The 16,905-nt window shown below is 33.3% G+C and overlaps 1 protein-coding gene across 9 annotated transcripts in view; it reads left to right on the top strand.

Annotated features, from left to right (window-relative positions):
* Nucleotides 1-16,905, top strand: part of LOC118202798 (protein IMPACT-A-like) — a 65,234-nt gene that overhangs the window by 38,767 nt on the left and 9,562 nt on the right. For 8 of the 9 annotated variants that reach the window (XR_015041398.1, XR_015041397.1, XR_015041395.1 and 5 more), the window contains 3 exons: nt 3,884-4,047; nt 7,923-8,026; nt 8,151-8,224. Coding sequence is in view for 5 of the 9 variants with exons in the window: in XM_035375007.2 (XP_035230898.1) it covers nt 3,884-4,047; nt 7,923-8,026; nt 8,151-8,224 (342 nt within the window). In the remaining 4 variants the exon portion in view is untranslated. Of the gene's footprint in view, nt 1-3,883; nt 4,048-7,922; nt 8,027-8,150; nt 8,225-10,569; nt 10,697-16,905 lie in introns of all 9 variants that reach the window. The other variant, XR_015041396.1, reaches the window with a different exon arrangement.

A 16,905-nucleotide genomic window follows, 5' to 3' on the forward strand; every position in this document is an offset into this window, starting at 1 on the left:
CCGTCTTTTATTTCTTCATGTTTTCGTTCTTTTCCTTTAATCCCATTAAATGTTTCATCCTTCATTTCTTGATCTTCCTCAGACAGTTCATTTGCTACTTCCCTTATTTCTTCATCCTTTGATACTTCAGATGCCACTTCAATCATTTCTACATCATCTTTTATGGTTCTAGTTTCTTCTGTAAGCTCCACTTTCATCTGTGGGAGTTGCTTTCGCAACTTTTCTTGGCCGACATTTATTTCTTCTTGTCCAGTGTTCTTCTCTTCCAGTGTAGCTTTCATCTCCTTCAGTCTGGCTTTGATCTCTTCCAGGCCAGCTTTCAACTCAGCCTTTATCTCTTGATATCCGGCTTGATTCATTTCAGCTCTCATCTCTTGATATCCGGCTCTCATTTGAGCTCTCATTTCTTGATATCCGCCTTTTATCTTGGCTAAGAAGTCCATCAAAGTCTTCGTTTCCTCTACCATGGCTTTTCTCAGCACGGGGATCACTGACATTCACTCGCAAATCCCACTTCTGACACCAGTTGTTGCATTCTCTTTTCTGACACCAGTTGTTACGTTATTTTCTTCCTTCACGTTCGTACAGGGTTCATGTCAATTTGGAGTGAATAATGATGACACTTGATGAAGTATTGAAACACTTATTTACCATTATTAATCAGGACAGCTCCAAAATACATTTTTACAGTCGTCGATGAACTACTATAAACATGCTGATACGATCAAGAACACAACCTCCAGGTTATCAGTCTATCATGGTGAAGACAGCTTCACGGCAAAGCACTAGAGTACAGCTCTCAACTCTGCTTGGTTGTTCTCAGAACTCCACGTACTCTCAAGACTCTCCACACTACAACTCGCGATGCACTCGACAACACGCAGAGCACAGCTCCACACTCTTCGGTTCAGTCGTTCCCAGAGCTCAACACGATCTCTCAACGATGCACTAACCGTGATACACTACGGGACTCTTTCAGTGCACTCGACGACCCACTCGGCACTCGCTGCCCGGCTGTCAACTTGATTGACTCGCTAGACGTGACACCAACTCGATACTAACTATCAGTTCGCTAGCTGAGGCACTTACACACTAACCGACTGTGAACCAGCAGGGTTTATACACTGAAGTGACAAAAGTCATGGGATAGCAATATGCAAATATACAGATGGCAGTAGTATCGCGTAGAAAATTTATAAATGTGAAGTGCTTTGGCAGGGCTTTCATTTGTGTTCAAGTTATTCATGTGAAGAGGCTTTGACGTGATTATAGCTGCACGATGAGAATTAACAGACTTTGAACGCGGAATGGTAGTTGGAGCTAGACGCATATGTCATTCCATTTCGGATATCGTTAGGGAATTCAACATTCCGAGATCCACGGTGTCAAGAGTGTGCCGCGAGAGTATCTAATTTCAGGCATAACATCCCACCATGGACAGCACAGTGGCCGACCACCTGCACTTAACGACCGAGACCAGCGACGTCTGCGTAGAGTTGTCAATGTTCACAGACAAACAACACTGCGTCAAATAACCACAGAAATCAATGTGGGACTTGCCCGATAGGATAGTGCAGTGAAATTTGTCTTCCTTGGGCTATGCCAGCAGAAGACCGACTCGAGTGCCTTTACTGACAGCACGACATCGCCTGCAGCGACTCTCGTGGGCTCGTGAGCATATCAGTTGGCCCCTAAATGAATGGAAAACTGTGGCTTGGTCAGATGAGTCATGATTTCAGTTGGTAAGAGCTGATGGTAGGGTTCGAGTGTGGCGCAGACGCCAAGAAGCCATGGACCCAAGTCGTCAACAAGGCACTGTTCAAGCTGGTGGTGGTTCCATAATAGTCTGGGCTGTTTTTACATGGCATGGACTCGGTCCTCTGGTGCAACTGAACCGATCATTGACTGGAAATGGATACTTTCAGCTACTTGGAGATTACTTACAGCCATTCGTGGACTTCACATACTCGAACAACGATGGGATTTTTATGGATGACAATGCGCCATGTCACCGGGCCACAATTGTTCGCGATTTGTTAGAAGAACATTCTGTACAATTCCAGCAAATGATCTGGCCACCTAGATCGCCCGACATGAATCCCATCGAACATTTATGGGACATCATCGAGAGGTCAGTTCGTGCCCAAAACCCTGCACCGTCAACACTTTCACAATTATGGACGTCTGTAGAAGCAGCATGGCTCAATATTCCTGCAGGGGACTTCCAACGACTTGTTGAGTCCATGCCACGTCGAGTTGCTGCACTTCGCGGGGCAAAAGGAGGACCGAAAAAATATTAGGAGGTATCCCATGACTTTTGTCACTTCAGTATATAGCTTTCCGCTTGTGTTCGAGAACATTCTGGGCTAAACCTTTAAGAATTCGTTCCAGAAGATTCTACATCTGTCCATGTCATATCGCCAATTTTGTTGCCAAATCGGCAATTTCTCGCCAAATGTGGCAACCCTGCCTTATCTTGCCATTTTCTGGGAACCCTAAACCTGCTTTGCGGGAAAGCCATCTTACAGCACCTGGACATTTCGTAACAATATAATATGTATCATGTTTTTACATGACATAGCACTGAACACAGGACGCGCTGCATAATTCTTCATGAGAAACTTTTGTCAGGACAAAAATAGGAAAATATTGCCACAACAGATGAATCTTCGATGTGTTTCAATGATACAATGAAAAGTAATCCATTTATTATCATCAAAGAGGAGAAAAAAATCTTCAAACTGGTCCAAAGACTCTAAAGAAAGTTTTTCAAAGGGTTTTCTAATTGTTGTTGGTTTTTGATATAATGACAAATAAAAATTAAAGAGAGTGGAGAAAACTGTTAAGGTCAACTCACATATTATCAGAAACATATTTTATACCTAATTTTCAAATATGAACTACCTTCTCTTTAACCATGGTGCCATCAATCAGTAGAACTGCACCAAGACAAAACAAGCAGCCACACGTCAAAAATCCACTGGACATTTTTTTCTGGAATTAAAATAATTTCCTGGAAAAAATTGAACAAGAAATGGGTATCATGGTTATATCCTTCACTTGTACCCCTACAAAATCACCTGATAATTACCCACATGGATATTTGCACTTTTAAAAAGTGGATTGTGCAAACATCGATCTACAGCACTCCTTGGACTTTGGAAAGCTGTTCAAGAGGAATGTGGTAAAATACCTCTTCTGCTGCTAGGAACAGCTTTATTGTCTTAAAAATTATGGTGTAGAAAGATTGTGAAGAATAAGGGTTCTCAAATAGAGCATTTAAAACACAAAAATTTTAGGTAAAATATTTCTGTAAATACAATGAAAATCATGTAAAAAATCTGCAAACAGCTTCTGTATTATTTATTGTTAGTATTTGATTAAAACAAATTTTCTTTCTCCATGTTCTTCGTACTTACATTGTTTCTGTGTTCACTTTCCATCACGCATTGTATCGTGAAAATTGTTTCTGTTACCACGTTCAGTCATCAGTGGAACTGATGACCTCAAGTTGTGGTCATCAGTTCCACTGAGAAATGTAATATGAATTTTGTTCTGATAAAGAATGAAATATATTGAGTGTGATCTCGTTCTTTTCCTTTTTGTACAGGCCCACCAGCGGCCGAGCGGTAAAGACGCTGAACACATGTAGTTCGGTCCGAGGTTCGAATCCCGCGAACAGGCTGGCTACATGGGCGTTTTCATGGTTTTCCCCATGCGTAACGTGTATACGAGCCAGTTTCCCTTAGAAAGTCCTCCACGAAGGCATCTTCCCTTTAGGCAGATAGCCCTAGTGTGCTTTACCATAATTGAATAATCCTAATCCTAGTCCTTTTTGTACATGTATTTGAAATATGAATTCTCTTTTTTTTTTAATTCACAGTTGTCATGCTGGTGAAAGTATAATCTATCTTTGGATTGAAAAAATTCGAGAATTCATCAACAGTGAAACAGCTACTGCTACCAGTGATGATGCAGTAAATGATGTATCCAGTATGAATGATGCTGATATATGCCTCGCAACAGCTATGTTGCAACAGGTTAATAGTATGTTTCTAACTTTTTTTTTATGTGGATCTGAAAATTTATACAGTGATTGTATGTGAAACATCTGAGCCAGTTTTAGTTTGGGCAAGATGGTGCACAGCACATGTGTAGCCAAATTTAAGGGCAGTGAAGTGATTATCAACATATAAAAAATCTGTAAAAATATCTTTACAACAAGTCGGCCAGTTTTAATTTGCATATGCATGGACAACAGTCTAGGATTGATACTTTGACACATACAGTATGAACATAAAAAGTTAAACCATTCAATGCTGATATTGTGTTATTGCAGCATTTAATAAAAAATACTAAATGTTTACTTGAGTATTTGATTGGAATGCTATATAGACTGATATATTTAAAATTCAATATGTGTTGAAAGTATTCCAGTTATAATAATGTTAACTAAATCTGCATATAATAATGTTAACTAAATCTGTATATAATAATGTTAACTAAACCATTTTCATAAATTTTTAGAATCTGCCAGATTCATTTTTTTAAACTGTAAACTACTGGCCTTTTAGAATACCACATGGTGAAGAACAAGAGATATTGAACTTATATTTACTGGATAAATAATGTCAAGTAAAGAATGAACTGATTAAAATTCTGCCCTATTCAATTTGTGGGCCACAAAAAAATAAGCATTTTATGCAGCTGCCATGGCTGGCAATAATGTGGCACTCCTTGACATTGAAAGAAAGAAGCTTATATGATTGGAGCATGCCAGTCAATAGTATTTCTACATATTGCCAAACTTCAACTGGCATAAACACTTGTGCTATATGCTGGGCCACTTATTTGGCAATCACCAAGCAGACATCTTCTATAGGTGGCATAATGAACAGGGATAGCAGTGTGAGCTAGTGGGCAATGAAGAATTATTGAACTTTGTGTGCCACATATAGTTGTGTATTTTTCTGTTGAAGCTTAGCCACAGGCAAACAAGTTAAAATATTTTATAGAATATGTTACTTAAACTGAAGCAAAGTTTCAAAATAAGTTTAAAAGTCAATAGTAAAATTTGCCAGAGAAATGTCACCAAATAAGGAATTAAGTTGACAAACTTTTTTTTTTTTTTTTTTTAGTCACCCATTTCAAACTATGCATAGGGGGGGGGGGGGAACCAAAGGAAATTTAATTTGATGTAGATTTTGATTAATCTTCTCCATTTTGAGAGTGATTAGACATAGATCCCTCTTCGTCAGGAGTTTAAAAAAAAAAAAAAAAAAGTTTATGGAGTTTTTTCTTCCATGAAATAAAATTTCTTTAAAAATATCTATGTCCAACTAAGGTTGCTTTTTTTCCTGATTTTAAATTTGCAAATTCTCTTTCGTTGAGGATTGTCATCTGAATGTTAAGATTAGGAGTACTGCCATTAGTCAAACAATGTCCAGAAATGGTGTGAACAGTCCATAAATACACTTTTGCATTTTCATAATTAAAATGCTGTGAGCTTACTTATTTATATATTCCTTGAGTTTTTATATTAAATTAAATTTCATTGCTGTTTTGAAAAGTTTTTTTTTTTTTTTTTCATTATTTAATGCTATCAAAATAGCCATGATCAAACAAGTATAAAATATGTTTTTTCTGTAATAATGTTATAGAGAAAATTATCATGTGCTGATTAAAAAATTATATTCACTGAATCAAATAAGGATCATGAAATTTTCATAGTAGTAGTTAGTACATAAATATATATCCAAATAAAATGTGAGCCTTACTTAGAATAAAACTGAACAACCTATCAGTTGATCTTCAAAAGAAATACGTCACTTAAATGGTTTAAGGTTCTTTTGTTTTAGTGTGTTTGATAGTGGTAAATGTTAAATTTAACAACATAGATTACTTATCAAATATGCAAGATAACTTACCAAACAAATGAAATTACAAGTTGTAGTTTTCAAATAAACTGAAATCATTTTAAGAAAAATATTAGCATAAATTTCTGCGTATCAAATCAAGCATAAATTTTTGCAGACTTTCAAGAAAGTCCTTCTTGAGAAGGAAGTACAGTTCATTACATGTAACACAGAGAATGGTGCAACAGAGAGTGGATCCTAATCTCGATGAAGAAGTTGAAACTTTGTATTAACTTTGAATTCATTTCTAGTATTGGAGAGTAGAATGATTCATGATGAGGGTGCACAAAAACTTCTTTTCCAGAGTTTCATTCTGTCAGAAATTTATTGTTGTTCACTGAGGAAGGAATTGATTGGTCCTGTAAAAAACTGTTAGGTCAGATTGCGGGGTGGGTAAATTTTTTTCCCAACTCAGCTCAAGCTCCCTTTTCCATTTTACTGCAGGGCATGTGTCTGGCACTCTCCTTCAAAAACACCCACCTCCTTTTTGCTGTTGCTTCTTTTCTCTGATCATCTCATAGAAAAGGGAGTATTTGGGGTTGTTACTCCATCCCAACCATTTCGATTTCTCCACCTCGTCTTTACAAAACTGCTGCTGTTCCTCCACAGTCCACTCTTTTTTTCAGCAACCAGGCTAAGGGAATTTATTCATCACTGGATTTTGTCGTTATCACTGGATATCTAAATAAGGTAATAGGCTTCCTTCACAGCCACTTTACCAAGGTAAAAGAAAAAAGGTCCTTTACTTTGAAAGGGAATCCTCTCCTCATTTTCAAAAGTTCTGTATTCATTAGATGGGGATTACACATTCTCCATCACCAAAACAGGAAAACTTTTGAAATCATTATTTCGAACTCTTCCTTCTTCTAGAATGGTCTCTCATGTTCTTTGCTTAAACTTCAAGCAAGTAATATAATTGTTATTTGCTTTTACAAATTTATGTAAGCAGTTAGAAACCAATCCTTCCAATTAAAAATTTAAATAAATAAGAAATTTTAATTTCCCTTATAATTAAAAATGACATAACAATAATTGATTACAAATTGGAATGAGCATATGGAAAATGCATTTTGAATGTATTTCAGAATTTAATTTCATTATATGGTAAGCTTCTGGAATTATCCTTTGACATTGATTATTATGAATTTTATTTACATGGAAATTAAACAATGTTATCATTTAAATATGCAAGTATTATATTCAAAATAGTGCCAAGTATAGCTGTTATGTGATGTTATGTGTAATTTTCTTTTTTCCTTTTTTTTTAATTGCCTTCAAATAATATGTAACTGAAGCATATACCTGCATACTACTACAATTAATTTCTTTTGAAAGAAGTTTCATTGATAGTAACCAAAATATAACTTTATAATAACTTTAGAAAAGTTTATAATGTATAATTTTTTGCTATTAACTCCTATTTCAGTATTTATATCCAGTAAAAGCTATATAAAATTGTATCAGTAGTTGTGTTAAGTTAGAAGTGTAAAGGCAATAAGAGACATTTTATTGAATATGCGAGTCTTTAGTGTGTACAGAGGAATGTCTGCATGTACAGTACAGAGGAATGTCTGCATGTACTTCTTTTATTTTAAAATGAGCATCCCCAATTATAACCCTTTTCTTGGTAAAGTGAACATGTGGAGCTTTGTAAAAGTGAATGTAGCATCTCCTTGAGTACAGAATGCATTACTTTTACACAGACATGGTTACAAATGAATTTCTTTCATTTTTGATGATATTTCTATTTTATTTATGGATATTATGCTTGCATGCCATGTACATTAATTCACATGGCTTGCTTATCATCTCCATCCTCAAGGTTGGATGTTTTTAATTGCTTGCATTTTTTTTTACAATTTGGAGAAATTTCTTTATATATCTTATACATAGACTATATATAATTAGTTGATCTGAGAATAACTTTTTTTTTTTTTTTTTTTTTTTTTTTTTTTAAATTTATGCTGTATACTTTACTGACTAAAATTATTTTCTGTATGCGAACAGATATTGAATTTGATGAATTGCCAACTATAGAACATGGTGAACCAATTATTGATCGTAAAAGCGTATTCCAAGCTCATGTTGCTAGAGTAGTGTCAACCAAGCAGGTAAAAATATATGTATATCAAATAAATTAATTATTTTTCCTTTCTGTCCAAACTGATAAATATATCATTTTCTACACAATGCATTACTTTTAAAAAAAACTAATACTATGTAATTTTTTATTAGGTAAAGCAGGTTTTAGACAAATTAAAAGAAAATAGGAAAATAGCTATTGCAACACATAACATGTATGCATATAGGTAAGAAATTTTATAAAAAAAAGTCATAATATTTAACACACACACACGCTTCTCTCTCTCTCTCTATCTCTCTCTCTCTCTCTCTCTCTATATATATATATATATATATATATGAGAGAAGGCACCAATCATAGTCGAAATATTTAGTGATGTTGTTAGCATACAAATATGATGTGTAATAGATGGATGGAATTCGAAAATTTATCATTCTACTTGGTTCAAACCTTTTACTCCAGCTCCTCTCTTTCCATCTCTCCCCAGATTAAATGAAATGAAAGTGGGGAGGGGAGAAGCTGGAGAGAAAAACTGCGTGAAAGGTCTTAGAGCTTCTGTTTTGATGAGCGTAAAATTTATTGAAAATTGCAGTTAAAATATTTTTGTTTTTTGCTCCGTATTTATTTTGTTTACCAGAATATACATATTTTCATATTTTTTATATATATTTAATTAAGTTATTTGTGCCTAGAATGTTGTAGATTCTACATATTAGATAATCAAAATGGGTAACAATTTTTAAATTAATTTTAAAAAAATGGCTGTATAAAATTTAGCATGCATTTTCATTGGAAGGAAAAAAATAATTTTTCAGCTGAGTAAATACTTGAAAGGAAAAGTCATTGATTAGTAAACTGATATGAAATTAAAGTATATTATATGCTTAAAATAATCCAGATGAAGTGTAAAAAGACAAAAATAATTAAAATTAATTGGAGCAAAAAATAATTTTTCAGTCGGGTAGATACTTGAAAGGAAAAATCATTGATTAGTAAACTGGTATAAAATGGAAGTATATTATAAACTTAAAATATTCCAGATGAAGTGAAAAAAGACAAAAATAATTTAAAAAATAAACAAACTAATGAAAGGCAATCAGCATTTTAATTAATTAAAAAATAAATGAATTAACAGAAAACTGAACTTGTATGCAAAACATAAAAATTGTATGCAAATATATTAACCCTCGAAATTGAAGCAGTTATGATGGCAGTGCACTTGGCATGTTGCAAGTGGCTATTGATGACAAGCTCAATAACAAATAAAGGATGGTTAAACAGTTATTATGGAAACATTAGCAAGCAGGTGATAGGTGATACAGATGGCTTTAACATCATAATTCATATAGAAATATAATTGCAATTATAAATAATAATCAAGCTATACAAAACTGGGCATTAAAATTACAGTTACAGAGACTTTAATTTTAATGCCCAGTTTACAGGAAATATTACGCTTTATTTAAATCATTATGTAAACTAAATTCTGAACAATTGAATAAGCCATTAATTAAATGCATGTAATTGAATTTTAATTACATGGCAATAAACATATGTGTGAGATTCTTTATTGAAAAATACTTTGAATAGTTTTCACAAGAACTGTTCATACTCGACTATCTGGTCCAGCAGTTATTTCCTGAATCTTCCCATTGGCTGTTAATCAGGGTTCGTACGGTCCTTAAGAAGCCTTAGGTTTTTTGGAATCAATTTTTGGTTCTTTAAAGTCCTTAATTTTGGCCCAAATCAGCAGAAGGTCCTTAATTTTAATCATCTGAAATTTCTATTTGTTTTTACGACTGCCATTTTGAGTATGAATTAGCATTTTGGAGGAATACTTTTTAGCTATTCAACTGACATATATGGTTATCTTTTGAATGGGTTCATAGGTTATAATTTGTTTCGATTTCTAATATAAATGATGGGATACTCGAGTTTCTAAGCAAGAAGTGAAATATAAGCATTTTGAAATTCATTTTTTTCTAATAAAGAGCTCTTAAACAACTTTTGGCTTTTGGGGATGTGAATTCTTTTATTAAACGGTTTTAAATTAAGCAACTTATCAACATGTTGGCGATTTTAAGATCAGTTTCTATAGAAAAATTTTAATTTCGAGATCTGGGAATTTTTGGATGACTTTTTTTTAAACATCATCATACCATTGATAAATTTCATTAAAATAATGGTAATATATTGAAATTATATTTAAAAAATAACATTAAAATAAAACATTTTATTTTTCGCTGTCATATTATAAAGTTTCATTTTGGCAACTTATTATACAGTATTTTGAATCTGAAAAATAAACAAGGTATAATGCTATAAAGCACAATTTATGAAACAGATCTTAGCAAAAGCAAAATTAGCTATATAATTAATTAAAAATGTCTTCTTTTTAATTTTTTCATAGTAAGAGTTTTTCCCATGTAATTTGTCTCAGAATATTAAAAATTCTCAGAATATGCATCAGTTTTCTCTATAAAATTAATTTTACACTTTTCCCCTCCATTTTTTCCAAAATATTTCTGGCTTTTTGCTGTTACAGAATTGGTTGGTATAATTTTTCTTTAGGATTTTAGACATTGCAGCTTGGAAAGTTTAGCAGGATTTGAAAGCAAGATTTATAGACCCACGATTCTAGAAGATTCGAGAAATATGTGACAAAAGGAAAAATGTCTGCATGGTATCAACACGTAATGTATGTATTTTACAGAACGTTTGCAATGAATTTCTTAATTTTTGGAGAACGTGTGGAAGAACAATGAAAACATAATAGTTGAATGTTTTACTCCTGATACTAGAATCTTTTTCTTAATGTGTATCTTCCCTTTATTTTCTCTACTTTTCACTAGACACAAGCATGAAAAATATCAAAAATGCTTCTGGTCTTATCACATGGGCATTCATTATAGAAAGGTATTTTTTTATTAATAAACAAATTGAAAACTGACAGTTTATAAGATTCATCTAATATGTCATAATGCATCATACACAGAGCTGACACTAGGCATTTTCTCACCTGTGTGGCACTAGGCATTTTCCTTCTGTGGATCCTAAATTTTGCTGCCTAGTGTCTTTCTAAATTCTGCTACCAATGCCTGCTCTAAATTGTAAAAGTTTTGCCATTTCTAGATTTTGTTGTTCGGTGTGTCACTAAATTCTAAAAATTCTGCCACACCAGTCTGTAACTGGCCTTTACCATATATATTTCATATTTCTTTTGAATGCTCATATTACTAAAATAAAGTTAGCCGCTTTTCTATACATTCTAAATGCATTTAGTGTTTTTTAGAATGACAGAAATCCTTAATTAAATCCAAAAATTCTAAAATGAAAAGGAAACATGTTGAAGAAAGAAACTGAACATATAAAAAAATTTATTCTGCAAAGATATGTGCAGTTATTGTTATGTAATACCCAATTGTTTATGATTTCAGCCGTTACTATAATTTCCCATTTCTATAATTTCGTATATCCTTGACCACTAGTCCACATTTTTAGTTTGAATTTTACTGCTTTTGTTTAATTGTGTCACCATGAGCTGTAATTGATTTCGTTGGCATCAGAACATGCCTCTATGTTCTAAGTTCTTTTTAAATAAGAGGCTTATTTAAACCTTTGTCTGATATTGCAGTTACTTTCAGACATAGTGATAATTTGCTTCACATCTGTCAGGGGTTTTGTACTATTTGACTTTTACCAGATCAAGTAAACCCTCGTAGGTATATTGTAGAGAGGTTGACAAGTTAGAAGATAAAGCAGAAACTTAGTGAGAGCATTGGTTTGCATATTGAGACAAATATTCAATTGTTATAAAAGATGCTTAAAGAGAAGGAAATCGATATAAACTAGCCAAAATGTTTGGGAAGGCTTCAAATTAAAATGACGAATAAATATTTTGTTGAGTGTTGTTACAAAACATAAATATTTGGTAGCTTTTGATGTGTAATTATCCTAATATCGTTTAAGAACCAATGTCAGAAATTACATGTATTTTAACCTGTGAAATTTTATTAGCTTTTGATTTTAATAGGGCTTTTTTATCAATATTGTTAAAAAATAAAATTTAGTAGGGGCTATGTGAATCCATAATGACTAAGGTTATCTAACTACCTAATTTAATTATTTAAACTAACTGCTTACCCTTAAAAATTATCTCTACATATTAAAGCGAGTTATTGCCTTTCATTAATACTCACTGTGGTCACAAGATTAATCAATCCAGTGAGACTTAAAACAATACAAAACAACTTATCACCTTTGGGGCTTTAATGGCTTATTGGAACCTTAATGTATATTAACTGTGTTACAACCTCTGGAACTCTACATGAAACTACTACACTAACTGCATCAAACAGAGCCTGACTAACTTGCAAACACTTGCCAACTGTGCCTACATCAGGCCTTTGAGGTTAGTTCTAATCAGCAGATCTCTCTCTAGACAAGCAGCAGTGGTGACAACATTGTCTTTTGTTAAGAATCATGCTAATTATGATCTTACTTTTCATTTTAACCTATGCTGTTTGACATAAAAATCTACCTGCTACTTACTAAACCTCTAGATTGATCAAGTATGTGATAAAATGGGACATAAAAAAATCAACATAAAGCTAACTGTTAGTAAAACGTAAATGTCACTTATATTATTTCAAATATGTCCAACTATTATATATGTAAAATATTAAATGCTACATGATAAATTGCATACAGTTTATTTTATTCTCAAACTTATTAATCATTATGTTAATTAATTCATGTTTAGTAGTAATGCATACTACTTAGGGATCTATTTTATTTTTAGGATGGTATTACAAAAGTGAAATTATGTTATATGGAAGGAGATCATTGCCCTTTAACAAAATTATTGAACCAGTGCTCACTTTTATTTATTACTCCATTTATTTCCAGTTTAAAGATTATTTAAATAATCAAGAGACCATTTAAGCCATTCAATTTCAACAAATTTTATTTCATTTTTGCCACTAAGAAAAATAATTATCTGGGTTACTAGTTATGTCGGGTCATAGTATACTCACACAAAAAAAGGGTAGGCAGTTATATATCTCCCTTTCTACGGAATTCACCCCATTATCGGTGCATATACTGATCATCTGTACTGATATACTGATCATACTTACATCTGTTTGTCAATTTTTCCATTTGCCTGTGATAGTTCTTAAAGTTAGCAAATGATTTACAGTCAAAAGTCTTTAATCTGGACTCATCGGGATTCGGCGATTCCGGATTATCAGTTTCTCCAGATTATAGATCATCAATCTAAGTCTGGTAAGATGGCATGCAGAAATTATAAAATTAAAAATATGAAACCATAATTTATGAAATAAAGAGCAATTATGATTTGAAAGGTATCAAAATTTACCAAAAAAAAAAAAAAAAAAAAAAAACCTTAATATTTATTTGTTTATTTTATTAAACATTTCTTTCAATGCATGCATGCGTAAAGCATACGTTACGCATAGTCGAAATTAGAAAATTGCAATCAGAAAACTATTTGATGTGTATTCGTGATATTTATAATGATGAGGAATTTCATTTAAATATATCAAAGACGGAGTACATCGAGATGAAATACTCCATTCAGTAAGGAATTATTAGCCGAATAAAACAAAAACATCTGCCCCGAAGATAAGGATAGTGCTGATAGATCATTGCGTGCTGCGACATCCCCCCCCCCCCCGCGCAGAGCAGGGTGAAATTGATAAACAGATTTCGGAATGGTTAGAGAAACAAAGGATATGCCTTTATCCATTTTTTTTTTGCAGCAATTCCACTTTTTGTTTGATGGACATCGAAACATGCTTTCGCTTTGTAGATCCTTTGGCAGCTCCAGAATCAGAAATTCTTTTTGACATAATAGAAAGTTCAAGCTTACTTTCATAAAATTGCTGTAACAGTCTGCAAAAAATAATAAACCGGATCCAATTAGAAGATTAAGGAACAACGCAATCTGCAACATTAACTGAAATAGATAATTAGATAATTTTAGCTTAGCTTATACCATCCGTTATACATTAAACGTGGATGCGTAGAAAGTTTATAGCTTTGAGGTCCGGATTAAAGACTTTTGACTGTATTTTTATTTTTCGTACTACATACTGTTATCAATCTACTATAGCCATCTATGATAGTGAGAAGATATTGTTATGAAATGTATAGGTGCGGTGGGATAGCTTTCCCGCAAAGCAGGTTTATGGTTGCCTTAAAATAGCAAGGAAAGGCAGGGTTCCCACATTTGGCCAGAAATTGCCCATGTGGTGACAAAATTGGCTATATAGCATGGATGGTTGGAGAACCTTCTGGAACGAATTCTTACCGACTTAGCCCAGAATGTTCTCAAACACAAGCCGAAAGCTATATAAACCCTGCTGGCTCGCAGTCAGTTAGTATGTGCCTTGTCTAGCGAGCTGATAGTCAGTCATTGAGCGAGTGTCTAGCACAGTCTAGCGCCGAGTTTCCAGGGTTCGTACAAGTTTCCTTACATGAAAATTAAGGACTTTTAAGGACCATCAAAGAAAAAATTAAGGACCTATCAGCAAACAAAAAAATGAATGGAATAAAGCAATTATCCATACAACCGACTTCATGCTTGTAATTTCACTTTAAGAAACTAACAGAAGTGTGTATTATGCACAATTATTAAATTCAATTTAATACTTACCATAAAACAATTTTGAAAATTAAACTAACTCCCTACAAGTTATGAAGTAGATAACATTAAATTAGGAACATAATTTCTTGAAAAACATGTATAAGTGTATTTTACACTAATAACAGTCACTATTTTAGAGATTTACATGATTATTATTTAACTTATTTGATATTTATTTAAACACTGTCAACTACTATTATAATCACAATTGTAAGAATATTTTGCAGATTAAAATAACTGATTTGTAAACATACAATTTATTTCCTTGGTTTTTTGAAAGATACTAGAATAATAAACTGTACAATAAAAGATACAAAACATTTGTGCTCTTTTTAAATCTGAAATCTTTTCAGCTATTTTAACATCTAATTTATTTATGTCTATTTCCTTTTCTTTAACTATTCTTCTAAGTTCATTTGCTTTGATAAACAAATCAATGTTCATGCTGGTCTCAGCTTCATCTGCTTCTACTTCTTCAGCATCTACTTCTTCATTAATATCTCTAATGTCCCTTTGAAGAAATTTTTTCTTCTGCTTCATATAATCAATTTCTTCCTCAATGATATTTCGTTTCCTCTTTGAATTTTCAGATTTAGTTAAAGATTTTTGTTCTTCTAAATACTGCATATATTTAGACCTTGCAGAAGCTGCTGCTGATCTCATTTCTTTATTAATTTCGATATTAAGAACACCTCCAGAAAATTTTATGTAATCAAATACTGTGCGTTGAAAAATGTATGATGAGTCACTTAAATTTTCAATTTCAATTGCATTATTTACAGAGAAGCCCCTTTCCACAGAGGCCTGTCCATGTGACAAGATAAGAATCATTTTCACTATTTTCAATACTTTTGAATAGTGAAAATCATGAAAATAAGAAGTGAGAAATGTGTCAAGAGAAAGATTTTGAGGATCAAAAGTAGAAAATTCATGTAAATTTGTCTTAACTACTTTGTCTAGAAACTCTCCAAACTGCAGCAGAATTTCATCCCAATCATCTTGTAAAACACGTTTATTCTGCATTAATACCGTTAGAACTATTTTCATTTTGTTCTGGGCTTTTTCTGGACTTTTAACCATCAATCGCGGGTCTATACAAGATGCATTTCGAATAAGAGAAAAATTTATTGGACATTTAGACATTAAGTGTTGTACTATTGTTAAGACACATTGTTGACCTTCTTGTTTCAATGCAAAACTTTCAGCTTGTGAAATGTCCTTCTTGCGGCATTTATCATTCATTAACTGCTCAGCAATGAATCCCAAATAAACTTTACTTTTATCATTATAACAATTTGGATCATTAAAATTTTGAAACTAGAATATTCAAAAATAACTAAAGCAGAAAATCTTTATAAATTTAATTTTAAAGTGAAGGCAATCATTTACAAGTTTTAAGATATCTTCAGCAAAAAAGGGAATAAGTGGTTTATCGCTTTGATAATATTCAAGGAAAGGCAATAATATTTTCGACAGAGAGAGAAAAAAATTTAATTTTATAAGAAATGTTTTATCTTTAGTTGCCTCCAAAATACGAGGGCCATCCAGGAAGTAGATTACGTTTCCGTCTGTGTCCGCTAGGGGCGGGGCTAGCGCGGCCATCTTGGGGTCAGAGCGTTGCGCAGCTCAGTCTGCATCTAGCCGTGCTAGTGAGAGGTTCGTGCTGTGCTCCGTTCAGATACTGTGACGGTTTGAAATGTCTGCGTTAATTGAAAATCCCGCGAGCTGCGAAGTGCGCTCAGTAATAAGGTTTCTGACTGCAAAAAACTGTAAACCGATAGAAATCTATCGGCAGCTTCGTGAAGTGTATGGGGACAACATTATCACTGAAGGTGGAGTGCGTCAGTGGGTCATAAGATTTCAAAATGGCCGAACCAATGTTCACGACGAAGATCGAAGTGGGACCAGCATAGTGACCGCCGAACTTCTCGAAAAAGTCGATGCTAAAGTCCGTGAAAATCGAAATTTCACAATAACGGAACTTTCTTTGAGTTTTCCACAAATTTCGCGAAGTTTGTTGCACGAAATCATCAGCGAAAAGCTTGGTTACCACAAGTTTTGTGCAAGATGGATTCCAAAAATCTTGACAGAGGACCACAAAAATCAGCGAATGGCTGCAGCGTTGAACTTTTTGGACGCTTACCATAAGGATGGTGACTCTTTACTCGATCGCATCGTTACTGGTGACGAAACATGGGTGAAACATGTGAACTGTGAAACGAAATTGCAATCAATGC

This window comes from Stegodyphus dumicola, chromosome 5 (genome assembly GCF_044657685.1).
Source record: "Stegodyphus dumicola isolate Sdum_Otavi_A_Nest chromosome 5, ASM4465768v1".
Taxonomy (NCBI): domain Eukaryota; kingdom Metazoa; phylum Arthropoda; class Arachnida; order Araneae; family Eresidae; genus Stegodyphus; species Stegodyphus dumicola.